We start from the raw sequence: 26,710 nt of genomic DNA on the forward strand, positions 1-26,710 counted from the left end.
GACTTTGTATGATGAACGTTGAGATTTATAAGGGCACGGGGTGACCAATAAGGTCTGAAATGGTCTGTAATGAGCTAGGCACTGATAAGGGATTGACAGGTTTGCATGTGCTGCAATATCTTTTGATTCCTCGGCTAGATGGAGGTCACAACTCCATGCCGCGGCTGAAAATACTATTTAAAGTGGAATTTTAAATTAGACACATTTATTGTAATATAGTAATCTTGAACGAGTGTGCATTTAATCACCCCATTAGTACGGTAGTCAGTAATTCACACCTGATGTGTCTTAATATTATGATCATTATTAGGTTTGTAAAACTGTTTTGGTGGAGTTCTGAAACTGACTAGATCTTAAATACAGTAAATAACAAATGACGTTATGATATAGATCATTATGAAGCATTATATCAATGCAAAAGTAGGTATAAGTTGCAGAGGAACGAGAGAAGAGAATATCTAAAATAGTTTACAACCTGCATGGACACGAATATAAACTTCAAAAGGAAGTTCATAAAATGGAAATGGAGTCAACGCAGCAATTGTCAAATCTATGTTCACGGTAAATTCAACACAATGATCACAGGTTGGTGCGCTTAATTTCCAAAGAAAATGCAAAGCTAAATACCTGGAGAGCAGTATAATTAACCTTGTGTTAGTCACGTAAAATGATGAGTCAGATGCATTATTTGGCCTGTCCCAGTCGCTGGCTAAAGTGGCCCCTCGGGATAGTCATCCTCTTGGGTGACCTTAATGACTAAACGCATGTTTAGAAACATGTTTTAAAGCATTCGTTTAGAGTTTTGGGCTGCTATAAATTTCCACATGACAAGTTCGTTGAGGTATCATTTGTCGCCAGGTCGCCTCTGAAAAAGAGCTAAATAGCTCGGTGGCCCTTAGCTGTTAAAATAAAAAAAAATGTTTCTAGTTTAGTTATTTTAATACCCGCGTGGGTCATGACGCAGACATCTGGTCTTGACTGATGGGAAGGCATGGGCCAGTTCAGCTTAATAACAACGGTAGGTGGCTGCTAGACTTCTGTGTAGCCCATGGGCTTGTAATGACCAACACGTTGTTCTGGCAGCGGCACATTCACACAACATCTTGGATGCACGTCAGGTCCAAGCAAGAACATCTGCTGAAGTATATAGTTCTCCGCACCTGAACCTACCGTAGAGCCGATCTCCCTACTGACCATCGGCTCGTCATCTGTAGGATGCGCCTACCATATTCTCACTGTGGTGGCAATCATCCATTAAGGACCCGGCTCAAACCCACAATGGGCTCGTCTTGTCTAGCTGATGAAGGTTGCAAGTGGGAATATCATCATCACTTGCAACTGGGGTTGGTAGCGACTTATGCAGCTGCTATGGCTGCATTGGGTACACAATCCCCGACCTCCCCAGAAAATCTGGCTAACGGAGGAGGTGTTCCGGCTATTTGAAAGTGGCAGGCCCACTCCCACGGTCTACAACATCCTATGTCCAAGAACGAGGAGGCTTACCATTAGCCTTCGCTCATAGGTTCAGAGAGCCGCGTGGTGCTTCAAGGATGAGTGGTGGTCGCAAATTGCTAAGGAAATGGAAACTGCTTCAGTAGTACGCTATAACAAATCACTTATTAACACCATCAAAAAAGTAACTTGCGGCACAACACCGATCACCATCCTTAAGGGAAAGAATGGTAATCCGATCTCCGATCACCAAGACTAAGTTCGCAGGCTTTCTGAGCATTTCTGTGGGGTCTTGGGGGAGAAAAAACCCCTCAGCTAAGGTGGGGTCGACCCTGCTGGTGCTGTTGTACCTCAAATACTGGAAGAAATAGCCACTTCTTGTGAGTGGTTGGCTCATGCGCCATCTGTTGTGGAATATCCTTGAATATAACCACTCTCCATATGTGAAGGTGCTGTTATAATGTGTTGTTATGTTACATTTAATTTAACAGTTTCATAAAATAATGTTTAGTTCACAAAAACCGCCACACTTTAGTAAGCCAACTCACTGCCCTGCCCCTCGGAGGCAGAATACCATTTACTTGGAAAGAGTGACATCATTCTCCTGGAATAAACATGATGAATTATTGTATTACTTTTCCATGGAATAAATCCAATCCGTGAACAGGTGCAGTGGTTGATAATGCATCCGAGTTTCCTTATTTTCAGATCCTTTCACACGTGGGCCCAAAATCAATTCCAGTACAATATTGATCAATTTCATGTGTACTGTAATGGGATTACAAAGGATTTCTGAGTGAATAAGCTTCACTGTTGGTTACACTGGATTTTCCTTACCCAAATTCTAATTTTATGAACGAAACATTTCCACAGACAAGTTCTTTTTTTATTATATATATTCCCTTTCTGCGACAAATTAACTCGTACTATGAATAAACAAGCATCAGTCGACGCCTTATCAGGCAGATCCTTGCCTAGCGAGTCGTGACTATTTTTTGCAGTTGCAGGCCCCACTCCAACCCCGTTTTGCTGCCTCCCTTAACATTCTGAAGCATATTCACGTGCGCGTCCTCTTCATAGGCCTCTCGTCTGAAGGCACTTGATGGCCGAATTCTGAAATAGGAAACCAGTGTTGTGATTCCATCGATAAATCGATTGCAGGTGGGTAGAATGAAAAATAAATCCCAAACACCTACACAGCGTGCGTTGAAAATTCAAATTGTAACCCAATGGACAGAATGAGGTGCCCCTGCTATATTGTGCACACAGCAATGCTCAACTCTGCCTCGCAAGCAGAAGTGCACAGTCAGCTGCCAGCAGCCGCCCGAGCACTCTTCCCTTTGCCTTGTAGAGGCATGGCAGCTCCCGCAGCTCAAAATAACCACAGTAGGGTAGCGTGACAAACATTAAGCTAGCTCGAAATGCAAAACCATCAGTGTTCAAACGATTCAATCGGTAATTGTTAAGGGGGTTCCATGTCTGCTTCGTTCTTGTTATGTTGACTGTCACTTGTTCAGGGAAAGCTTTTTTGTTGTTGTAATCTCTATTGCTGAATAATAAACAATTCCAGGCTCATCATGCCTCAATTTGTCAACATAGAACCAGCAAGAATGTTCACAGTGAGCTAAGGGGGAGAGGTGATGCAGTGGTTAGCGCATTTCCCTATGAAGGCGATGACCCGAGTTAGATTCCCAGCCACGGCTAACATCATTTTGTGAAGCGGTGGGAGCAGCACCGGTTTAGATATCATTCACCTCTTCAACACGGCAAAAAAGGAAGCCTTCATCCAGCAGTGGATTGACAAAGGGCTGTACATAATTACTTAATTGCTATAGTGAGCTAAATGAAAGACAACTTGATGTCTGGTTAACAATGTACATTTAATTTGTCATACACTGTAGAACTGGTAGACTGATGGATTCTGTAAATGATGCCAAGTTTTTCTCTCTCTCGTTTGCATATTTTACTGAATGTTCACATCTGCTTTTGTCATTGTCCCAAACGGTCACACATTTCCCACGTGTTAAAGACTCACGCTAGCTATGCTAATACATACAAAGACATTCACAAGTGAAAGTTAAATGGATTTGCAACATTTACTTTCTATGTCACGTGAACGATCCAAGTAAATTAAATATTCATCCAAGTTACTACAAATCATTCTGTCAAACATACCTTTGTTAATGGAAGGAGGGCATGCATTGCTGCTGTGTATATTTTTAGAACAGAAGTATTACCAACATAATCCATGCTAGCTTTGAAAGGTTAGATTTGAAATGTCAAAAATAAAGAGTTCTAGCTAAATCTCATTAAGGCTCAATATATACTATAAAACGCAAATGTTGGCCTTTACAACAAGAAAATGCACGTTTTCCAAACTCAGGAGCCTTACAAGTTACAAAAGTAGTGAGTGGGTTGTTAAGGCGACCGAACACATCCACGTTATTGCCAAATGTATTTTCCCCCAGCCCATTTCATCTCCTGCACAGTTCTGAGAGGGGAAGCTTTGATCTGCACACGGCAAGCACATTGGTCAATTTAGAAATGAAAGAACTGCAATATAGCCCTGACGTTTTTCACAAACGTTTCAGCCAGCACATGACTCATAACCAAGGACATGCAAGACCCAAACACACTGAGAAGCGGACTTCCCTTGCCGCTACATTATCAGTAAAGCAGCAAGAGCTACATTTGTACGTGGGGCTCATTTTGATTGGCGTACATTTGTATCACTCCCTTTGAAGAACTCGTATAAACTATGCATACCATCGTAGTGCAGAAGCCATCAAGCAAAACTCAGGTTACACGATACGATGCTACTTCATACGACACCTCAATACCCTGTCATTCTCGATCACCCTCCGCCACACAATGACAGCCACCGGGCAATGCAGCCCAACAATAGGGTGCCACTTAGCATGAAGCATTATGGAAAAGTGAAGTTGCAGTATTCTGGGATTACACCCTGCTCTCAATTTGTACCTTTTTGGTGTAAAGTCAACAGCTGAGGATGTCATCCTTATTCGTGAATATTTACAGGTTGCTCAAGATCCCCTTTTCTCCTTCTCTGCATCTAAGCCCCATACACTGTCACTCTTTTGAGTATTGATTGTAATGTATTTTACAACTCCGTTGATCAACCAGTAAATATTGAGGGATTGTCATTAAACGCACAGTGCTTTAGTTTAACAGGAGAATGAATACAATCGGGAGACATGATCTTAAAAATAACTTAAATTGAGAGTGGCACCTTATTGCATATCGAACTTATTTAAGAAAGTGCCACGGCCAGGAACGGTAGCAGCTTTTTTCTCCCATCTCTGTCAGAAATCACCTCTGTTGGCCTGTGTATGACAGATCAGAAGCCTCTTATACAGCAGTGGCGTAACCAGGATGACAGCACCAGACATGTAATGCCGCACCCTGCTTCGTTACTGTAGTTTATTTCGTTTGTTTTGCTGTTGTCATTTTGGTGACCCTGATCACTCTTTTGAGTTCTCACCTGTCTAAACAAAATAAACGTAAACACCTTCTAGTTGGAAAATTGTTGTTTTATAAACATTTGGCTCGAGTTGCGGCTTCAGAGACCGGCAATTGTGGCTCTCTCGCCCGATACCTGCCACTTTGCATCTCACAATGAGCAAGGCACACCGCCATTGTGCCTCCTCGTACTTCTACTTTTGACCGATTCTAAATGAATACAGGGGGGACAGTTGTTTAAATGTTAATGAGCGACTTTAATTTTCATTTCAAAATAACTTATGCTGCCTGATCAGAGCTATTCAGCAGTAGTAATCACGAAATGCAATATCAATTGAAAGAAACCACTCGAAGATTGTATTTCAAAATGGTTACAGTTGAAAATGTATGGCGATACTTTTTGTCCATTTTCAGCTCAACTTTGAATCTGGGGCGAACGCAAGAAAAACGCACGAGATTTTGTGGTCACTCCAAAACTCAAAACAACGACGAGTCAACGTGGACTTGGCTCGTCTCAGCCTTGATTCCAGCAGTGGTTTGTTGCGGCCTCGAGGATTGTGCCACTCGCCCCGGCTACTTGGAGGTGGATCCCGTGCGCAACAGAACTCGGTGGCTGGTGGCGGCCTCCAGACGCCGGCGGTTGGCCCCCTGCAGGTACTGCTGCAGCTTCCAGGTGGGGAAGGAGAGGATGGTGCGGCGGTCCTTCATGAGCTGCGTGTCCTGCAGCCACGGCATGGAGATGCACTCCTGCACGGACGGGCGGCTCCTGGGCACGGGGCGGAAGGAGGGGACCGCACACGTGGACGTGGGTCGGAGCCGCTCGCTCGCAAACACGTTCATTATTCGCAAATCAAAGAAGAGGAGGACTCGTGGTCAACATACCTATGCTGTGAAGCAAAAGAAACCTAAGACTAAATCAGCAAGATCTCACATCTTCTTGGTTTTTTCGGTAAAGTCACGTAGAAGGGAAGTAATAAAATAATAAAAATAAAACATAATAAAATGAAACAATTCTCACGACGTTTCGGCCACAACGCAAGCAGCCGTCCTCAGGTGAAGAATGAGACACTTCAAGCTAGGAACTTACATATAAGCTGGGTTGGGGGTGGTAGAAGAGCGCCTTAACAAAAAGAATGTGCATATCAAGATGAGTTTAGCATATACATGGGAAATGCGCAGGGGGCGGGGGGGCTTCAAAGTCATACCATGCCCACGCACTATGCAGGATCAAGAGCACCAAGGGGGGGTGCAGGGATTAGCATTAACAAAGGAAAGGAATGCCAATGATATGTAGCTGCAGTAACTAAACAACACTGTAGAAAATCTAAACTTACAGTATATAATTTAATGTTGGGTTTATCTATGGCAGTATATAGTACGGTATATGCTCGGTTGATGTAAGAGAATAAAGTTTAGATGGAAGCATATTGTATAACTTTTACGACGTAGTATTCTAATGTATTACTTGCCGTTAGTAACTCAGCTTATTGTAGAGTATAGTAAGTATACTGATGGTGCTATGCAGTTTATATTTTAGTCTTTGTATGTAGTTTATACCTTAGTTTTCTACGGTGTTGTTTAGTTACTGCAGCTACATATCATTGGCATTCCTTTCCTTTGTTAATGCTAATCCCTGCACCCCCCCTTGGTGCTCTTGATCCTGCATAGTGCGTGGGCATGGTATGACTTTGAAGCCCCCCCGCCCCCTGCGCATTTCCCATGTATATGCTAAACTCATCTTGATATGCACATTCTTTTTGTTAAGGCGCTCTTCTACCACCCCCAACCCAGCTTATATGTAAGTTCCTAGCTTGAAGTGTCTCATTCTTCACCTGAGGACGGCTGCTTGCGTTGTGACCGAAACGTCGTGAGAATTGTTTCATTTTATTATGTTTTATTTTTATTATTTTATTACTTCCCTTCTACGTGACTTTACCGAAAAAACCAAGAAGATGAATCCCTGCAGTCACGAAAGCTTTAAATCGCAAGATCTCACATCTCAAAATTTAAGCGGGGTTTGAGCCTGCAGACTGTTTCCACGCACATGCAGGCTCTCATACGGCCACGGGCCTGTGTAACGGTGGCAGAAGGCAGTGCAAAAACATTAATTGTTGTACCATACTTCTAGATGCCCATATATGTTTGCTCCGCGTCTTCCCCAGCCTGCGCTAGCCAGTGTGGTGATGTACGATCAAATAAGCCCCATGAACCACATCGCACTGGGAGGCCCTCACCCGGCAGTGGATTGACAAACAAGCCGTTTAGGCACAAAGCAGCAGGCCTTATTGATAACTACTTGTTCAGTTATACTGAATATCCTTTTGTGTTTCATCATTGAGCCTCTCCCAGTCCGAGCTATCTGCAAGTTGCAGGGTGGGTGTCACGTTCAACGCTGCATCTCGGAACGCGAAGGCGGTTCAGCGTTAATTTTATTCAGAGAGGCATTGCGCCGCTGTTTTTAAAGACATTATACTCACGACAGAGAACCGCAGTGACACGACCGCACTCTGTGATAGCTGGTGCCAAACTGTGCCACATGCCCTCCCGCATAGCCTTTTAATTCCAATTCCGTTCCGATAGATTGAACGATAGATTCAGATGCTCTACTGCCTGTGGGGGCACGTACTGTGGGTAGATGCAGAGGAGCCTCTTGACGAACAGGAGTGACGTCTGCGAGGCGTTGACGTAGCACTTGCTCACGTCAGGCTTGCACAGCTTGATGTTCTCCTCCGTCAGGCGATCGTTTGCGCCGAGGAAGGGAGAGTCTCCGCTCATCCTGCACGCGAGCCAGAAACCGCAGGTTTCACGAGAATCAATTTGAGTACATTTTAGTTTTGACGGCTGTCTTAGATGTACGTGTCGGCCGTGGCACAATATGGAACACGAGACTTACATGATGAAGGCAAGAACTCCGATTGACCACACGTCCGCCGTGGGTCCCACTGGGTCACCTTTGACCAACTCGGGAGCTGTGAGGAGCGAAGCAAATCAAACAAATAAATTCAAGACGGCGGGTAAAGTACTGTAAAACCTTGGATTGCGAGCATAATTCGTTTTGGAAACGTGCTTGTAATCCAAAGCACTCGTATATCAAAGCACTCGTATATCAGTTGTGATCACGTGACGCTCGGCAGACAAAGCGTATGCACGTACTACTCGTATTGCAAGACCTCGCTCGTTTATCAAATTCATATTTATTTACAAATTTTGCTCGTCTTGCAAAACACTCGCAAACCAAGTTACTTACAATCCAAGGTTTTACTGTAAATCTAAAAGAATCCACACGATGTTTTACCTTGCGCAAGTTTTTTTTTTACACACTGATAAAACAAGCTCCAAAATTGTTCACGTGCTGCGTGCAGAGTTGCCCCAGCCACGCAAACTGACCTCGCCGCGATGTGAAAAAGTAACGAGCGGCACGACAGCGGCGCCTTCGCTGCTGAGACACGCGTCTGCCCCACCGCCGTCTAATGTAACCCATTATTCTGATTGGCAACGTGCGCGTTCCGCTCTCGGCGTGAAGACAGACGAGCGGCAGGTGGCGTCGTGCCGGCCACACACAGTCGCGTGGCCGTGCCGAGAATACGACAACAGCGAGCTGCAAGGCGACCCCCACTCGGCTGCTGTGACTGTGTTTACCCAACTGTTTTGTGGCACGGCAAAACTTGAAGGTATGCCTTAGAACGAAACGTAGCCTTTACCTTCAACATTTGTGCACAGAATTTCTCACGTAAGCGCGAGCACTCGATCAGTACAAGCCTCGCTGCCTCGACCTTTGGTCACTTGTGAGAGTGTGGAATAAAGTATGCTCTGTAATGTGGCAATTCATTTGCCAATCGTGTTCAGTTGGTTACAAACAAGCGTTGTGTGACCATTCCAAAAGCCAAACAAAACAATAAGAAAGACTCTCTGTTTTACGACGTTTGATCTAACAGCTGCAGCAGTGATGCCAGTTCACCTACTTATAATTAAGGCAGCAGTGCAGCTCTTGTAAATCATGGAGGCTGCAGGAAACCTTTATATGTGTCCTCAAGATCCCTTTGCAAAGTCCAAATGGATGCGTTTGTCCCAGACCTGCCATTTATAAATAAATGGCTGCTTGCAACCACACAGGAAACACTCAAATTGCACCCCACATCAATCACGCTCCAGGGTGGGCGGGCGGGCGGGCGGCAGTCAGCCGGCGTCTAGGCCACGGGCCACAAATCCCTGTCGTCGACGTCTCGGGCCAACCCGAAAAGTTCCCCGGAAAGTCGGCACAGGTCATTCATCGCGCCGGGCGTCACTTGCCAAGGGGTTCTCACCTAAGTACTCGAGAGCGCCGGTGGTGTTCTCGATTGGCTGGGGGTCGCTGGGGTTGAACTGGTGGGCGCTCCCAAAGTCGACCAGCTTCACGAGGTTTTGCTCAGTTATGAGGATGTTCTCGGACTTAATGTCCAGGTGCAGGACGAGGCGACGGTGCAGGTAGTCTACGGCCTGCAGCAGCTGGATCATGTAACCAACCAACTCTTCTTCCGAGTATCTGGTGCTGAGTGAATAGAGGGGGGTAACACATTGTTGGTCTACTCACATGCTGAAGCAGTCGGCCGTAAAATGAAACTGCAACGCATCACATGGGTGCAGATAAACAAATGGACAAAGCCCACACAAACAAGCGAATAATGTAATATTAATGTCAATTTACAAACCGCCCAGATACAGGAGCATCTGAAGACGCTTTGCACGGAAGCACATATAAATTACAAAAAAACTAAAATATGAAGTAAATACAAATAAACTAATGAAAACAACAAATATATACGAGCGAGATAAATTGAGAATTGCACAACTCCTCATCACATACAAGCCGTCTCAGACACCGCAAGCCCAAGCTAATGGTGAATGTAGCACATATTAAGATCAGAATATCCAAGGCCATCCAACGCCGTGGCTCAGCAAGAAGCACGACTCGTGATTTTCTGTCGTACGTTCGGTGGTTTTGATGAATATTTAATCTCACTCAATTCTAGCGCTTGGTAGGGATACGATTTGAACAGCAGACGGCAATGCACCACAAGTCAACGCTGTGCTGCATTTCTCTGCTCCCATGTCCAGCTCCATGCTTGCACCAATTTGCGCTCACTGGCGTGGCCAATTATGGTCAAGTAGCCCCTACGACCCCGCACGCCGTGGGGGAGGCCCTCACGCGTCCGTAGGGCCGTACGCGTAAGCTTGCAACGAACCTGTCGATGAGCTTGAACAGAATCTCCTTGCCCCCGCAGCGCTCGGTGATGAGCACCAGGTAGCGCGGCGTGACGTAGGCCTCGTGCAGCGACATGACGCCCGGGTGCTGCAGCGTGCGCAGGACGTCGTACTCGCGCAGCACCCTCGGCTTGCTGTCCACCTCGTACGGCACGATCTTGGCGGTGAACACCCGACCCGTGCCGTTCTCCTTGCACTCGCGAATCACTCCAAAGCGGCCCCTTCGCAACGCAGCACAGTGCTGGTTCTTACACTCGCGATGTGTGCGTAGAAATTCGTGCATAAAAACTGATTCTTTATTGTTTGTGAATGGAAATGCCATGCTGGTGCTACGTTGGGGCTATTGCAGTACAAATGGCACCGAAAGCAAAGAAGCGATAATAAACCGGGACGTAAAGACGAGACGGAGGAGACTCGAAGCGCGACCCTGAATCGTGACAATTCATCGAGTCGCCGGGAGAGTGAATCGTTACAGGGCTAGACAAAGAGGATTGGAAGTTCGATCACCTTGTTTTAATAACAAGTGATAAACTATTATTACATTTGTTTAACCCAGGAAAGTCTCACTGAGATTCGTGATTCTTTTTCCTGTCAACATTTTGACAGGGTGATTGCTGTGTAGATTCCAATTCAGTAATGTGTGGGTAAGTTTTAACATTTGCTACATTCAGACCGTGAAATCAATAATTGATCAATGAAAAATAATCAAGATTCACTGTCAGGAATATGTCATGTTGGGACGTTTTGGCAAATTCCCTTTGTTTGTTTCGGATTTTTTTTTTAAAGTACAGGAGTGTCCCGTGAAATGCCGCACGTGTGGCTGCTTGCCGTACCGGCTTCCTACAGGCACCTCACTGCAAAGGTAATGTGTTGGCTCTGCAGACACTCACCTGGCCCTCTCCTCCAGGAAGGTGTAAGGCTTCTGCAGCACACCCGGTTTGCCGGAGCCTTTGTCCAGACTCAATTGGCTTCCCCGCTTCTTGTCCACGACCTTCTCAGGTGCCGCTACTTCAAGAGAAACACGAGAAGCCATCTTGTGAGACTTCAACAACACGCGCGGTGACGTGTGAGGTTTGTTTTGGGCTGCTGCTGCTGCTGCTGCTCATGCTGCAAGCTGGCATTGTGGGCAGCCGAGGGCAGCACAGCAAGTGGCAATGTTGGACTAATTCTGTGCTGCCATCCCTCACCAACCCGCACCGCTCGCCATGGTGAAATAAGATGAAACAACCCCCTCAACCGACACGGCCGTGGGGTGGTCCTCATCCAACAGTGGATCGACAAAGGTTATTGGCACGCGTAGGTGCACCTGCCACAGCTGTGCGCATTATCAGTGAACAATGGGTTAAGGTCGGAGTGTGACCCGTGGGCTCGTGCCCTGTGAGGAGATGACCTGGGATGGCGATCTTGTCCGAAGACAGGCTCGGCGGGCTCTGTCCGGCCTTGCTCACACACGACACGCGGAACTTGTAAACGCCGCCAGGGACCAGGTGCATCACGTTGTAGTACGGGTCCTTGATCCCGGCCGCGACCAACGACCAAATCCCCTCGCCTGAGCAACGGGAAAACAACGGCGCGTCACGTGCGTCGCTGTGCGGGGTCCAGCACCACCTCCACAGTGAACTAAACTTTCCGAATTGTGCGTGGGTGACAGAGCAGACACTTGTACATTGCTAGAGAAGCAATCGGGGAATTCATCTCGCTGGCGGTCTACCATACTCTTAGGTTTTTTTTCGGTAAAGTCACGTAGGTAAAAAATGTATGATCGATGTTTTGGAAAACGTGCATTTATAATCCAATGGTCATAGACCACTCCATACATGGTATATGGATCGCCAGAGAGAAGAATATCGCCACAAGATTCTTCGTATTGCAATCAAATGGACAGGGTGGGCATTTGCACCGCTCTTCTTAGTCTCCATCGTGTACGTGGCCGTTCCCTCGAACTCGGACGCCTTCCACACCACCAGCGCGCCATCCTTGTACACCTGCGGAACTTCTGGGTGACCAGGCCGGCCTGGGATTTCTAGGAAGAGAAAACGTGGGTTCGGACATTGCTTTTTTTCTTTGGTTTTACTGGCCGAAATCTTTAAAATACATATACGTAAAATTCCATGTCTTTTTTTTTTACCTGCCACAATGCCGTACCTGCAGTCAAAATAGAAAGTGCGGTCGTCGTGCGCGTCGCTCTTGCCTGAGAACTGTTTTTTTTGTTTTTTAAATTTCACAAAAATTCATTTTCTAGCCAACGAAGCACAATGGCGATGTCAAATAGCGATGTGTAGTGGCGAGCTGAGGCCTCGCACAACACACTTCCCTCTCGAGCCACGCGCGCATATTGCTGAGCGGACGCGGTGAGGAACACAACGTTCACTCGCTGTTCACTCACCGGTGTCCACGTTTGCGTGAGTCGACAGCGCAGTGTTCCTCCGTGTTCACTCAGTGTTCACTCAGTGTTCACTCAGTGTTCCTCAGTGTTCCTCAGTGTTCCTCAGTGTTCACTCAGTGTTCACTCAGTGTTCACTCAGTGTTCACTCAGTGTTCCTCAGTGTTCACTCAGTGTTCACTCAGTGTTCACTCAGTGTTCCTCAGTGTTCACTCAGTGTTCATTCAGTGTTCACTTAGTGTTCATTCAGTGTTCACTCAGTGTTCATTCAGTGTTCACTCAGTGTTCACTCAGTGTTCACTCAGTGTTCATTCAGTGTTCACTCAGTGTTCATTCAGTGTTCACTCAGTGTTCACTCAGTGTTCATTCAGTGTTCACTCAGTGTTCCTCAGTGTTCCTCAGTGTTCACTCAGTGTTCACTCAGTGTTCACTCAGTGTTCACTCAGTGTTCATTCAGTGTTCACTCAGTGTTTATTCAGTGTTCACTCAGTGTTCACTCAGTGTTCATTCAGTGTTCACTCAGTGTTCCTCAGTGTTCCTCATTGTTCACTCAGTGTTCACTCAGTGTTCACTCAGTGTTCATTCAGTGTTCACTCAGTGTTCACTCAGTGTTCATTCAGTGTTCACTCAGTGTTCCTCAGTGTTCCTCATTGTTCACTCAGTGTTCACTCAGTGTTCATTCAGTGTTCCTCAGTGTTCACTCAGTGTTCCTCATTGTTCACTCAGTGTTCACTCAGTGTTCATTCAGTGTTCACTCAGTGTTCATTCAGTGTTCCTCAGTGTTCCTCAGTGTTCACTCAGTGTTCCTCATTGTTCACTCAGTGTTCACTCAGTGTTCACTCAGTGTTCACTCAGTGTTCCTCAGTGTTCACTCAGTGTTCACTCAGTGTTCCTCAGTGTTCCTCAGTGTTCATTCAGTGTTCACTCAGTGTTCCTCAGTGTTCACTCAGTGTTCCTCAGTGTTCACTCAGTGTTCACTCAGTGTTCACTCAGTGTTCACTCAGTGTTCCTCAGTGTTCATTCAGTGTTCCTCAGTGTTCACTCAGTGTTCACTCAGTGTTCACTCAGTGTTCCTCAATGTTCACTCAGTGTTCCTCAGTGTTCACTCAGTGTTCACTCAGTGTTCACTCAGTGTTCCTCAGTGTTCACTCAGTGTTCACTCAGTGTTCCTCAGTGTTCACTCAGTGTTCCTCAGTGTTCACTCAGTGTTCACTCAGTGTTCACTCAGTGTTCCTCAGTGTTCACTCAGTGTTCATTCAGTGTTCCTCAGTGTTCCTCAGTGTTCACTCAGTGTTCACTCAGTGTTCACTCAGTGTTCACTCAGTGTTCATTCAGTGTTCACTCAGTGTTCACTCAGTGTTCCTCAGTGTTCACTCAGTGTTCACTCAGTGTTCACTCAGTGTTCCTCAGTGTTCATTCAGTGTTCACTCAGTGTTCACTCAGTGTTCACTCAGTGTTCATTCAGTGTTCACTCAGTGTTCATTCAGTGTTCACTCAGTGTTCACTCAGTGTTCCTCAGTGTTCACTCAGTGTTCACTCAGTGTTCACTCAGTGTTCCTCAGTGTTCATTCAGTGTTCACTCAGTGTTCATTCAGTGTTCACTCAGTGTTCATTCAGTGTTCACTCAGTGTTCACTCAGTGTTCCTCAGTGTTCGCTCAGTGTTCACTCAGTGTTCATTCAGTGTTCACTCAGTGTTCATTCAGTGTTCATTCAGTGTTCACTCAGTGTTCATTCAGTGTTCACTCAGTGTTCACTCAGTGTTCCTCAGTGTTCCTCATTGTTCACTCAGTGTTCACTCAGTGTTCACTCAGTGTTCCTCATTGTTCACTCAGTGTTCACTCAGTGTTCACTCAGTGTTCACTCAGTGTTCCTCAGTGTTCCTCAGTGTTCACTCAGTGTTCATTCAGTGTTCACTCAGTGTTCACTCAGTGTTCACTCAGTGTTCCTCAGTGTTCACTCAGTGTTCACTCAGTGTTCACTCAGTGTTCCTCAGTGTTCCTCATTGTTCACTCAGTGTTCATCAGTGTTCCTCATTGTTCACTCAGTGTTCACTCAGTGTTCACTCAGTGTTCACTCAGTGTTCCTCAGTGTTCACTCAGTGTTCCTCATTGTTCACTCAGTGTTCACTCAGTGTTCACTCAGTGTTCACTCAGTGTTCCTCATTGTTCACTCAGTGTTCACTCAGTGTTCACTCAGTGTTCCTCAGTGTTCACTCAGTGTTCCTCATTGTTCACTCAGTGTTCACTCAGTGTTCCTCAGTGTTCACTCAGTGTTCCTCATTGTTCACTCAGTGTTCACTCAGTGTTCACTCAGTGTTCACTCAGTGTTCCTCAGTGTTCCTCATTGTTCACTCAGTGTTCACTCAGTGTTCACTCATTGTTCACTCAGTGTTCACTCATTGTTCACTCAGTGTTCACTCAGTGTTCACTCAGTGTTCACTCAGTGTTCACTCAGTGTTCATTCAGTGTTCACTCAGTGTTCACTCATTGTTCATTCAGTGTTCACTCAGTGTTCATTCAGTGTTCACTCAGTGTTCACTCATTGTTCATTCAGTGTTCACTCAGTGTTCACTCAGTGTTCATTCAGTGTTCACTCAGTGTTCACTCATTGTTCATTCATTGTTCACTCAGTGTTCACTCAGTGTTCATTCAGTGTTCACTCAGTGTTCACTCATTGTTCATTCAGTGTTCACTCAGTGTTCACTCATTGTTCATTCAGTGTTCACTCATTGTTCACTCAGTGTTCATTCAGTGTTCACTCAGTGTTCACTCAGTGTTCATTCAGTGTTCACTCAGTGTTCACTCAGTGTTCCTCAGTGTTCACTCAGTGTTCATTCAGTGTTCACTCATTGTTCACTCAGTGTTCACTCAGTGTTCATTCAGTGTTCACTCAGTGTTCACTCAGTGTTCATTCAGTGTTCACTCAGTGTTCACTCAGTGTTCACTCAGTGTTCATTCAGTGTTCACTCATTGTTCACTCAGTGTTCACTCAGTGTTCATTCAGTGTTCACTCAGTGTTCACTCATTGTTCATTCAGTGTTCATTCAGTGTTCACTCATTGTTCACTCAGTGTTCACTCAGTGTTCATTCAGTGTTCACTCAGTGTTCACTCATTGTTCATTCAGTGTTCACTCAGTGTTCACTCATTGTTCACTCAGTGTTCACTCAGTGTTCATTCAGTGTTCACTCAGTGTTCACTCAGTGTTCACTCATTGTTCACTCAGTGTTCACTCATTGTTCACTCAGTGTTCACTCAGTGTTCACTCATTGTTCACTCAGTGTTCACTCAGTGTTCACTCAGTGTTCACTCAGTGTTCACTCATTGTTCATTCAGTGTTCACTCAGTGTTCATTCAGTGTTCACTCAGTGTTCACTCATTGTTCATTCAGTGTTCACTCAGTGTTCACTCAGTGTTCATTCAGTGTTCACTCAGTGTTCACTCATTGTTCATTCATTGTTCACTCAGTGTTCACTCAGTGTTCATTCAGTGTTCACTCAGTGTTCACTCATTGTTCATTCAGTGTTCACTCAGTGTTCACTCATTGTTCATTCAGTGTTCACTCATTGTTCACTCAGTGTTCATTCAGTGTTCACTCAGTGTTCACTCAGTGTTCATTCAGTGTTCACTCAGTGTTCACTCAGTGTTCCTCAGTGTTCACTCAGTGTTCATTCAGTGTTCACTCATTGTTCACTCAGTGTTCACTCAGTGTTCATTCAGTGTTCACTCATTGTTCACTCAGTGTTCACTCAGTGTTCATTCAGTGTTCACTCAGTGTTCACTCATTGTTCATTCAGTGTTCACTCAGTGTTCATTCAGTGTTCACTCATTGTTCATTCAGTGTTCCTCAGTGTTCACTCAGTGTTCCTCAGTGTTCATTCAGTGTTCCTCAGTGTTCACTCAGTGTTCCTCAGTGTTCACTCAGTGTTCACTCAGTGTTCACTCAGTGTTCCTCAGTGTTCACTCAGTGTTCCTCAGTGTTCCTCAGTGTTCACTCAGTGTTCACTCAGTGTTCACTCAGTGTTCACTCAGTGTTCATTCAGTGTTCATTCAGTGTTCACTCAGTGTTCCTCATTGTTCACTCAGTGTTCATTCAGTGTTCATTCAGTGTTCCTCAGTGTTCACTCAGTGTTCACTCAGTGTTCACTCAGTGTTCACTCAGTGTTCACTCAGTGTTCATTCAGTGTTCACTCAGTGTTCCTCAGTGTTCCTCAGTGTTCACTCAGTGTTCACTCAGTGTTCACTCATTGTTCACTCAGTGTTCACTCAGTGTTCACTCAGTGTTCCTCAGTGTTCCTCATTGTTCACTCAGTGTTCACTCATTGTTAACTCAGTGTTCACTCAGTGTTCACTCAGTGTTCACTCAGTGTTCCTCATTGTTCACTCAGTGTTCACTCAGTGTTCACTCAGTGTTCATTCAGTGTTCCTCAGTGTTCCTCAGTGTTCCTCAGTGTTCACTCAGTGTTCACTCATTGTTCATTCAGTGTTCACTCAGTGTTCACTCATTGTTCATTCAGTGTTCCTCAGTGTTCCTCAGTGTTCATTCAGTGTTCACTCAGTGTTCATTCAGTGTTCACTCAGTGTTCACTCATTGTTCATTCAGTGTTCACTCAGTGTTCATTCAGTGTTCACTCATTGTTCATTCAGTGTTCACTCAGTGTTCACTCATTGTTCATTCAGTGTTCACTCATTGTTCATTCAGTGTTCCTCAGTGTTCATTCAGTGTTCACTCATTGTTCACTCAGTGTTCACTCAGTGTTCACTCAGTGTTCATTCAGTGTTCACTCAGTGTTCATTCAGTGTTCACTCAGTGTTCACTCATTGTTCATTCAGTGTTCACTCAGTGTTCATTCAGTGTTCACTCATTGTTCATTCAGTGTTCACTCAGTGTTCACTCATTGTTCATTCAGTGTTCACTCATTGTTCATTCAGTGTTCCTCAGTGTTCACTCAGTGTTCACTCATTGTTCATTCAGTGTTCATTCAGTGTTCCTCAGTGTTCACTCATTGTTCATTCAGTGTTCACTCAGTGTTCATTCAGTGTTCACTCATTGTTCATTCAGTGTTCCTCAGTGTTCACTCAGTGTTCACTCAGTGTTCATTCAGTGTTCACTCATTGTTCATTCAGTGTTCCTCAGTGTTCACTCAGTGTTCACTCATTGTTCATTCAGTGTTCATTCAGTGTTCCTCAGTGTTCACTCATTGTTCATTCAGTGTTCACTCAGTGTTCATTCAGTGTTCACTCAGTGTTCACTCAGTGTTCCTCAGTGTTCACTCAGTGTTCACTCAGTGTTCATTCAGTGTTCACTCATTGTTCATTCAGTGTTCCTCAGTGTTCACTCAGTGTTCACTCATTGTTCATTCAGTGTTCATTCAGTGTTCCTCAGTGTTCACTCATTGTTCATTCAGTGTTCACTCAGTGTTCATTCAGTGTTCCTCAGTGTTCACTCAGTGTTCACTCATTGTTCATTCAGTGTTCATTCAGTGTTCACTCAGTGTTCACTCATTGTTCATTCAGTGTTCACTCAGTGTTCATTCAGTGTTCCTCAGTGTTCCTCAGTGTTCCTCATTGTTCACTCAGTGTTCACTCATTGTTCACTCAGTGTTCACTCATTGTTCACTCAGTGTTCACTCAGTGTTCCTCAGTGTTCACTCAGTGTTCCTCATTGTTCACTCAGTGTTCACTCAGTGTTCACTCAGTGTTCACTCAGTGTTCCTCAGTGTTCACTCAGTGTTCACTCATTGTTCACTCATTGTTCACTCAGTGTTCACTCAGTGTTCACTCAGTGTTCCTCATTGTTCACTCAGTGTTCACTCATTGTTCACTCATTGTTCACTCAGTGTTCACTCAGTGTTCACTCAGTGTTCCTCATTGTTCACTCAGTGTTCACTCAGTGTTCACTCATTGTTCACTCATTGTTCACTCAGTGTTCACTCAGTGTTCCTCAGTGTTCACTCATTGTTCACTCAGTGTTCACTCAGTGTTCCTCAGTGTTCCTCATTGTTCACTCAGTGTTCACTCAGTGTTCACTCATTGTTCACTCAGTGTTCACTCAGTGTTCACTCAGTGTTCCTCAGTGTTCACTCAGTGTTCCTCATTGTTCACTCATTGTTCACTCAGTGTTCACTCATTGTTCACTCAGTGTTCACTCAGTGTTCATTCAGTGTTCACTCAGTGTTCACTCATTGTTCATTCAGTGTTCACTCAGTGTTCACTCATTGTTCACTCAGTGTTCACTCAGTGTTCATTCAGTGTTCACTCAGTGTTCACTCAGTGTTCACTCATTGTTCACTCAGTGTTCACTCATTGTTCACTCAGTGTTCACTCAGTGTTCACTCAGTGTTCACTCATTGTTCACTCAGTGTTCACTCAGTGTTCATTCAGTGTTCACTCAGTGTTCACTCATTGTTCATTCAGTGTTCACTCAGTGTTCATTCAGTGTTCACTCAGTGTTCACTCATTGTTCATTCAGTGTTCACTCAGTGTTCACTCAGTGTTCATTCAGTGTTCACTCAGTGTTCACTCATTGTTCATTCATTGTTCACTCAGTGTTCACTCAGTGTTCATTCAGTGTTCACTCAGTGTTCACTCATTGTTCATTCAGTGTTCACTCAGTGTTCACTCATTGTTCATTCAGTGTTCACTCATTGTTCACTCAGTGTTCATTCAGTGTTCACTCAGTGTTCACTCAGTGTTCATTCAGTGTTCACTCAGTGTTCACTCAGTGTTCCTCAGTGTTCACTCAGTGTTCATTCAGTGTTCACTCATTGTTCACTCAGTGTTCACTCAGTGTTCATTCAGTGTTCACTCATTGTTCACTCAGTGTTCACTCAGTGTTCATTCAGTGTTCACTCAGTGTTCACTCATTGTTCATTCAGTGTTCACTCAGTGTTCATTCAGTGTTCACTCATTGTTCATTCAGTGTTCCTCAGTGTTCACTCAGTGTTCCTCAGTGTTCATTCAGTGTTCCTCAGTGTTCACTCAGTGTTCCTCAGTGTTCACTCAGTGTTCACTCAGTGTTCACTCAGTGTTCCTCAGTGTTCACTCAGTGTTCCTCAGTGTTCCTCAGTGTTCATTCAGTGTTCACTCAGTGTTCACTCAGTGTTCACTCAGTGTTCACTCAGTGTTCATTCAGTGTTCATTCAGTGTTCACTCAGTGTTCCTCATTGTTCACTCAGTGTTCATTCAGTGTTCATTCAGTGTTCCTCAGTGTTCACTCAGTGTTCACTCAGTGTTCACTCAGTGTTCACTCAGTGTTCACTCAGTGTTCACTCAGTGTTCATTCAGTGTTCACTCAGTGTTCCTCAGTGTTCCTCAGTGTTCACTCAGTGTTCACTCAGTGTTCACTCATTGTTCACTCAGTGTTCACTCAGTGTTCACTCAGTGTTCCTCAGTGTTCCTCATTGTTCACTCAGTGTTCACTCATTGTTCACTCAGTGTTCACTCAGTGTTCACTCAGTGTTCACTCAGTGTTCCTCATTGTTCACTCAGTGTTCACTCAGTGTTCACTCAGTGTTCATTCAGTGTTCCTCAGTGTTCCTCAGTGTTCCTCAGTGTTCACTCAGTGTTCACTCATTGTTCATTCAGTGTTCACTCAGTGTTCACTCATTGTTCATTCAGTGTTCCTCAGTGTTCCTCAGTGTTCATTCAGTGTTCACTCAGTGTTCATTCAGTGTTCACTCAGTGTTCACTCATTGTTCATTCAGTGTTCACTCAGTGTTCATTCAGTGTTCACTCATTGTTCATTCAGTGTTCACTCAGTGTTCACTCATTGTTCATTCAGTGTTCACTCATTGTTCATTCAGTGTTCCTCAGTGTTCATTCAGTGTTCACTCATTGTTCACTCAGTGTTCACTCAGTGTTCACTCAGTGTTCATTCAGTGTTCACTCAGTGTTCATTCAGTGTTCACTCAGTGTTCACTCATTGTTCATTCAGTGTTCACTCAGTGTTCATTCAGTGTTCACTCATTGTTCATTCAGTGTTCACTCAGTGTTCACTCATTGTTCATTCAGTGTTCACTCATTGTTCATTCAGTGTTCCTCAGTGTTCACTCAGTGTTCACTCATTGTTCATTCAGTGTTCATTCAGTGTTCCTCAGTGTTCACTCATTGTTCATTCAGTGTTCACTCAGTGTTCATTCAGTGTTCACTCATTGTTCATTCAGTGTTCCTCAGTGTTCACTCAGTGTTCACTCAGTGTTCATTCAGTGTTCACTCATTGTTCATTCAGTGTTCCTCAGTGTTCACTCAGTGTTCACTCATTGTTCATTCAGTGTTCCTCAGTGTTCACTCATTGTTCATTCAGTGTTCACTCAGTGTTCATTCAGTGTTCACTCAGTGTTCACTCAGTGTTCCTCAGTGTTCACTCAGTGTTCACTCAGTGTTCATTCAGTGTTCACTCATTGTTCATTCAGTGTTCCTCAGTGTTCACTCAGTGTTCACTCATTGTTCATTCAGTGTTCATTCAGTGTTCCTCAGTGTTCACTCATTGTTCATTCAGTGTTCACTCAGTGTTCATTCAGTGTTCCTCAGTGTTCACTCAGTGTTCACTCATTGTTCATTCAGTGTTCATTCAGTGTTCACTCAGTGTTCACTCATTGTTCATTCAGTGTTCACTCAGTGTTCATTCAGTGTTCCTCAGTGTTCCTCAGTGTTCCTCATTGTTCACTCAGTGTTCACTCATTGTTCACTCAGTGTTCACTCATTGTTCACTCAGTGTTCACTCAGTGTTCCTCAGTGTTCACTCAGTGTTCCTCATTGTTCACTCAGTGTTCACTCAGTGTTCACTCAGTGTTCACTCAGTGTTCCTCAGTGTTCACTCAGTGTTCACTCATTGTTCACTCATTGTTCACTCAGTGTTCACTCAGTGTTCACTCAGTGTTCCTCATTGTTCACTCAGTGTTCACTCATTGTTCACTCATTGTTCACTCAGTGTTCACTCAGTGTTCACTCAGTGTTCCTCATTGTTCACTCAGTGTTCACTCAGTGTTCACTCATTGTTCACTCATTGTTCACTCAGTGTTCACTCAGTGTTCCTCAGTGTTCACTCATTGTTCACTCAGTGTTCACTCAGTGTTCCTCAGTGTTCCTCATTGTTCACTCAGTGTTCACTCAGTGTTCACTCATTGTTCACTCAGTGTTCACTCAGTGTTCACTCAGTGTTCCTCAGTGTTCACTCAGTGTTCCTCATTGTTCACTCATTGTTCACTCAGTGTTCACTCATTGTTCACTCAGTGTTCACTCAGTGTTCACTCAGTGTTCACTCAGTGTTCCTCAGTGTTCACTCAGTGTTCACTCAGTGTTCACTCAGTGTTCACTCAGTGTTCCTCATTGTTCACTCAGTGTTCACTCAGTGTTCACTCAGTGTTCCTCAGTGTTCACTCAGTGTTCACTCAGTGTTCACTCAGTGTTCCTCAGTGTTCCTCAGTGTTCACTCAGTGTTCACTCAGTGTTCACTCAGTGTTCCTCAGTGTTCACTCATTGTTCCTCAGTGTTCACTCAGTGTTCACTCAGTGTTCACTCAGTGTTCACTCAGTGTTCCTCAGTGTTCACTCATTGTTCCTCAGTGTTCCTCAGTGTTCACTCAGTGTTCACTCAGTGTTCACTCAGTGTTCCTCAGTGTTCACTCAGTGTTCCTCAGTGTTCCTCAGTGTTCACTCAGTGTTCACTCAGTGTTCCTCAGTGTTCACTCATTGTTCCTCAGTGTTCCTCAGTGTTCCTCAGTGTTCCTCAGTGTTCACTCATTGTTCCTCAGTGTTCACTCAGTGTTCACTCAGTGTTCACTCAGTGTTCCTCAGTGTTCACTCATTGTTCCTCAGTGTTCCTCAGTGTTCACTCAGTGTTCCTCAGTGTTCACTCAGTGTTCCTCAGTGTTCACTCAGTGTTCACTCAGTGTTCCTCATTGTTCACTCAGTGTTCACTCAGTGTTCACTCAGTGTTCCTCAGTGTTCCTCAGTGTTCACTCAGTGTTCACTCAGTGTTCCTCAGTGTTCACTCAGTGTTCACTCAGTGTTCACTCAGTGTTCCTCAGTGTTCACTCAGTGTTCACTCAGTGTTCCTCAGTGTTCACTCAGTGTTCACTCAGTGTTCCTCAGTGTTCACTCAGTGTTCACTCAGTGTTCACTCAGTGTTCACTCAGTGTTCACTCAGTGTTCCTCAGTGTTCGCTCAGTGTTCGCTCAGTGTTCACTCAGTGTTCCTCAGTGTTCACTCAGTGTTCACTCAGTGTTCACTCAGTGTTCCTCAGTGTTCACTCATTGTTCCTCAGTGTTCACTCAGTGTTCACTCAGTGTTCACTCAGTGTTCCTCATTGTTCCTCAGTGTTCACTCAGTGTTCACTCAGTGTTCACTCAGTGTTCCTCAGTGTTCACTCAGTGTTCCTCAGTGTTCACTCAGTGTTCACTCAGTGTTCCTCAGTGTTCACTCAGTGTTCCTCAGTGTTCCTCAGTGTTCACTCAGTTTTCACTCAGTGTTCACTCAGTGTTCCTCAGTGTTCACTCAGTGTTCACTCATTGTTCCTCATTGTTCACTCAGTGTTCCTCAGTGTTCCTCAGTGTTCACTCAGTTTTCACTCAGTGTTCACTCAGTGTTCCTCAGTGTTCACTCAGTGTTCACTCATTGTTCCTCATTGTTCACTCAGTGTTCACTCAGTGTTCCTCAGTGTTCCTCAGTGTTCACTCAGTGTTCACTCAGTGTTCACTCAGTGTTCCTCAGTGTTCACTCAGTGTTCACTCAGTGTTCACTCAGTGTTCCTCAGTGTTCACTCAGTGTTCACTCAGTGTTCCTCAGTGTTCCTCAGTGTTCCTCAGTGTTCCTCAGTGTTCCTCAGTGTTCCTCAGTGTTCACTCATTGTTCACTCAGTGTTCCTCAGTGTTCCTCAGTGTTCACTCAGTGTTCCTCAGTGTTCCTCAGTGTTCACTCAGTGTTCACTCATTGTTCCTCAGTGTTCACTCATTGTTCACTCAGTGTTCCTCAGTGTTCACTCAGTGTTCCTCAGTGTTCCTCAGTGTTCCTCAGTGTTCCTCAGTGTTCACTCAGTGTTCACTCAGTGTTACTCAGTGTTCACTCAGTGTTCCTCAGTGTTCACTCAGTGTTCACTCAGTGTTCCTCATTGTTCACTCAGTGTTCACTCAGTGTTCACTCAGTGTTCACTCAGTGTTCCTCAGTGTTCCTCAGTGTTCACTCAGTGTTCCTCATTGTTCACTCAGTGTTCACTCAGTGTTCACTCAGTGTTCACTCAGTGTTCACTCAGTGTTCCTCAGTGTTCACTCAGTGTTCACTCAGTGTTCACTCAGTGTTCCTCATTGTTCACTCAGTGTTCACTCAGTGTTCCTCAGTGTTCCTCAGTGTTCACTCAGTGTTCCTCAGTGTTCCTCATTGTTCACTCAGTGTTCACTCAGTGTTCACTCAGTGTTCACTCAGTGTTCCTCAGTGTTCCTCAGTGTTCCTCAGTGTTCACTCAGTGTTCACTCATTGTTCCTCAGTGTTCACTCAGTGTTCACTCATTGTTCCTCAGTGTTCACTCAGTGTTCCTCATTGTTCCTCAGTGTTCCTCAGTGTTCCTCAGTGTTCACTCAGTGTTCACTCAGTGTTCCTCATTGTTCCTCAGTGTTCCTCAGTGTTCCTCAGTGTTCCTCAGTGTTCACTCAGTGTTCCTCAGTGTTCCTCAGTGTTCACTCAGTGTTCACTCAGTGTTCCTCAGTGTTCCTCAGTGTTCCTCAGTGTTCCTCAGTGTTCACTCATTGTTCACTCATTGTTCCTCAGTGTTCCTCAGTGTTCACTCAGTGTTCCTCATTGTTCCTCAGTGTTCCTCAGTGTTCCTCAGTGTTCACTCAGTGTTCCTCAGTGTTCCTCAGTGTTCCTCAGTGTTCACTCATTGTTCACTCATTGTTCCTCAGTGTTCCTCAGTGTTCACTCAGTGTTCACTCAGTGTTCCTCAGTGTTCCTCAGTGTTCCTCAGTGTTCACTCAGTGTTCCTCAGTGTTCCTCAGTGTTCACTCAGTGTTCACTCATTGTTCACTCATTGTTCCTCAGTGTTCCTCAGTGTTCACTCAGTGTTCACTCAGTGTTCCTCAGTGTTCCTCAGTGTTCCTCAGTGTTCACTCAGTGTTCCTCAGTGTTCCTCAGTGTTCACTCAGTGTTCACTCAGTGTTCCTCAGTGTTCCTCAGTGTTCCTCAGTGTTCCTCAGTGTTCACTCATTGTTCACTCATTGTTCCTCAGTGTTCCTCAGTGATCACTCAGTGTTCACTCAGTGTTCCTCAGTGTTCCTCAGTGTTCCTCAGTGTTCCTCAGTGTTCACTCAGTGTTCCTCAGTGTTCACTCAGTGTTCCTCAGTGTTCACTCATTGTTCACTCATTGTTCCTCAGTGTTCCTCAGTGTTCACTCAGTGTTCACTCAGTGTTCCTCAGTGTTCCTCAGTGTTCCTCAGTGTTCCTCAGTGTTCACTCATTGTTCCTCAGTGTTCCTCAGTGTTCACTCAGTGTTCCTCAGTGTTCCTCAGTGTTCACTCAGTGTTCCTCAGTGTTCCTCAGTGTTCCTCAGTGTTCACTCATTGTTCACTCAGTGTTCCTCAGTGTTCCTCAGTGTTCACTCAGTGTTCCTCAGTGTTCCTCAGTGTTCACTCAGTGTTCACTCATTGTTCCTCAGTGTTCACTCAGTGTTCACTCAGTGTTCCTCAGTGTTCCTCAGTGTTCACTCAGTGTTCACTCATTGTTCCTCAGTGTTCACTCAGTGTTCACTCAGTGTTCCTCAGTGTTCCTCAGTGTTCCTCAGTGTTCACTCAGTGTTCACTCATTGTTCCTCAGTGTTCCTCAGTGTTCACTCAGTGTTCACTCAGTGTTCACTCAGTGTTCCTCAGTGTTCCTCAGTGTTCCTCAGTGTTCCTCAGTGTTCACTCAGTGTTCACTCATTGTTCCTCAGTGTTCCTCAGTGTTCACTCAGTGTTCACTCAGTGTTCACTCAGTGTTCACTCATTGTTCCTCAGTGTTCCTCAGTGTTCACTCAGTGTTCACTCAGTGTTCACTCAGTGTTCCTCAGTGTTCCTCAGTGTTCACTCAGTGTTCACTCAGTGTTCCTCAGTGTTCACTCATTGTTCCTCAGTGTTCCTCAGTGTTCCTCAGTGTTCACTCAGTGTTCCTCAGTGTTCCTCAGTGTTCCTCAGTGTTCACTCAGTGTTCACTCAGTGTTCACTCAGTGTTCACTCAGTGTTCCTCAGTGTTCCTCAGTGTTCACTCAGTGTTCACTCAGTGTTCACTCAGTGTTCCTCAGTGTTCACTCATTGTTCCTCAGTGTTCACTCAGTGTTCACTCAGTGTTCACTCAGTGTTCACTCAGTGTTCCTCAGTGTTCACTCATTGTTCCTCAGTGTTCCTCAGTGTTCACTCAGTGTTCACTCAGTGTTCACTCAGTGTTCCTCAGTGTTCACTCAGTGTTCCTCAGTGTTCCTCAGTGTTCACTCAGTGTTCACTCAGTGTTCCTCAGTGTTCACTCATTGTTCCTCAGTGTTCCTCAGTGTTCCTCAGTGTTCCTCAGTGTTCCTCAGTGTTCACTCATTGTTCCTCAGTGTTCACTCAGTGTTCACTCAGTGTTCACTCAGTGTTCCTCAGTGTTCACTCATTGTTCCTCAGTGTTCCTCAGTGTTCACTCAGTGTTCCTCAGTGTTCACTCAGTGTTCCTCAGTGTTCACTCAGTGTTCACTCAGTGTTCCTCATTGTTCACTCAGTGTTCACTCAGTGTTCACTCAGTGTTCACTCAGTGTTCCTCAGTGTTCCTCAGTGTTCACTCAGTGTTCACTCAGTGTTCCTCAGTGTTCACTCAGTGTTCACTCAGTGTTCACTCAGTGTTCCTCAGTGTTCACTCAGTGTTCACTCAGTGTTCCTCAGTGTTCACTCAGTGTTCACTCAGTGTTCCTCAGTGTTCACTCAGTGTTCACTCAGTGTTCACTCAGTGTTCCTCAGTGTTCACTCAGTGTTCGCTCAGTGTTCACTCAGTGTTCCTCAGTGTTCACTCAGTGTTCACTCAGTGTTCACTCAGTGTTCCTCAGTGTTCACTCATTGTTCCTCAGTGTTCACTCAGTGTTCACTCAGTGTTCACTCAGTGTTCCTCATTGTTCCTCAGTGTTCACTCAGTGTTCACTCAGTGTTCACTCAGTGTTCACTC

At 45.0% G+C, this 26,710-nt stretch overlaps 1 protein-coding gene across 1 annotated transcript in view; it reads right to left on the reverse strand.

Annotated features, from left to right (window-relative positions):
• Window positions 1–3,313: 3,313 nt before the first annotated feature.
• Window positions 3,314–26,710, reverse strand: part of LOC144723080 (uncharacterized) — a 51,538-nt gene continuing 28,141 nt past the window's right edge. Inside the window, exons 24-31 of the mRNA XM_078601652.1 lie at window positions 12,074–12,196; window positions 11,564–11,722; window positions 11,064–11,181; window positions 10,155–10,394; window positions 9,237–9,460; window positions 7,826–7,901; window positions 7,559–7,708; window positions 3,314–5,698 (exon numbers count right to left, since the gene is read on the reverse strand). Coding sequence (XP_078457778.1) covers window positions 5,506–5,698; window positions 7,559–7,708; window positions 7,826–7,901; window positions 9,237–9,460; window positions 10,155–10,394; window positions 11,064–11,181; window positions 11,564–11,722; window positions 12,074–12,196 — 1,283 coding nt within the window. The 3' untranslated portion in view covers window positions 3,314–5,505. The remainder of the gene's footprint in view (window positions 5,699–7,558; window positions 7,709–7,825; window positions 7,902–9,236; window positions 9,461–10,154; window positions 10,395–11,063; window positions 11,182–11,563; window positions 11,723–12,073; window positions 12,197–26,710) is intronic.

The sequence above is a fragment of the Lampetra planeri genome, chromosome 1 (genome assembly GCF_965212315.1).
Source record: "Lampetra planeri chromosome 1, kcLamPlan1.2.h2, whole genome shotgun sequence".
NCBI lineage: Eukaryota > Metazoa > Chordata > Hyperoartia > Petromyzontiformes > Petromyzontidae > Lampetra > Lampetra planeri.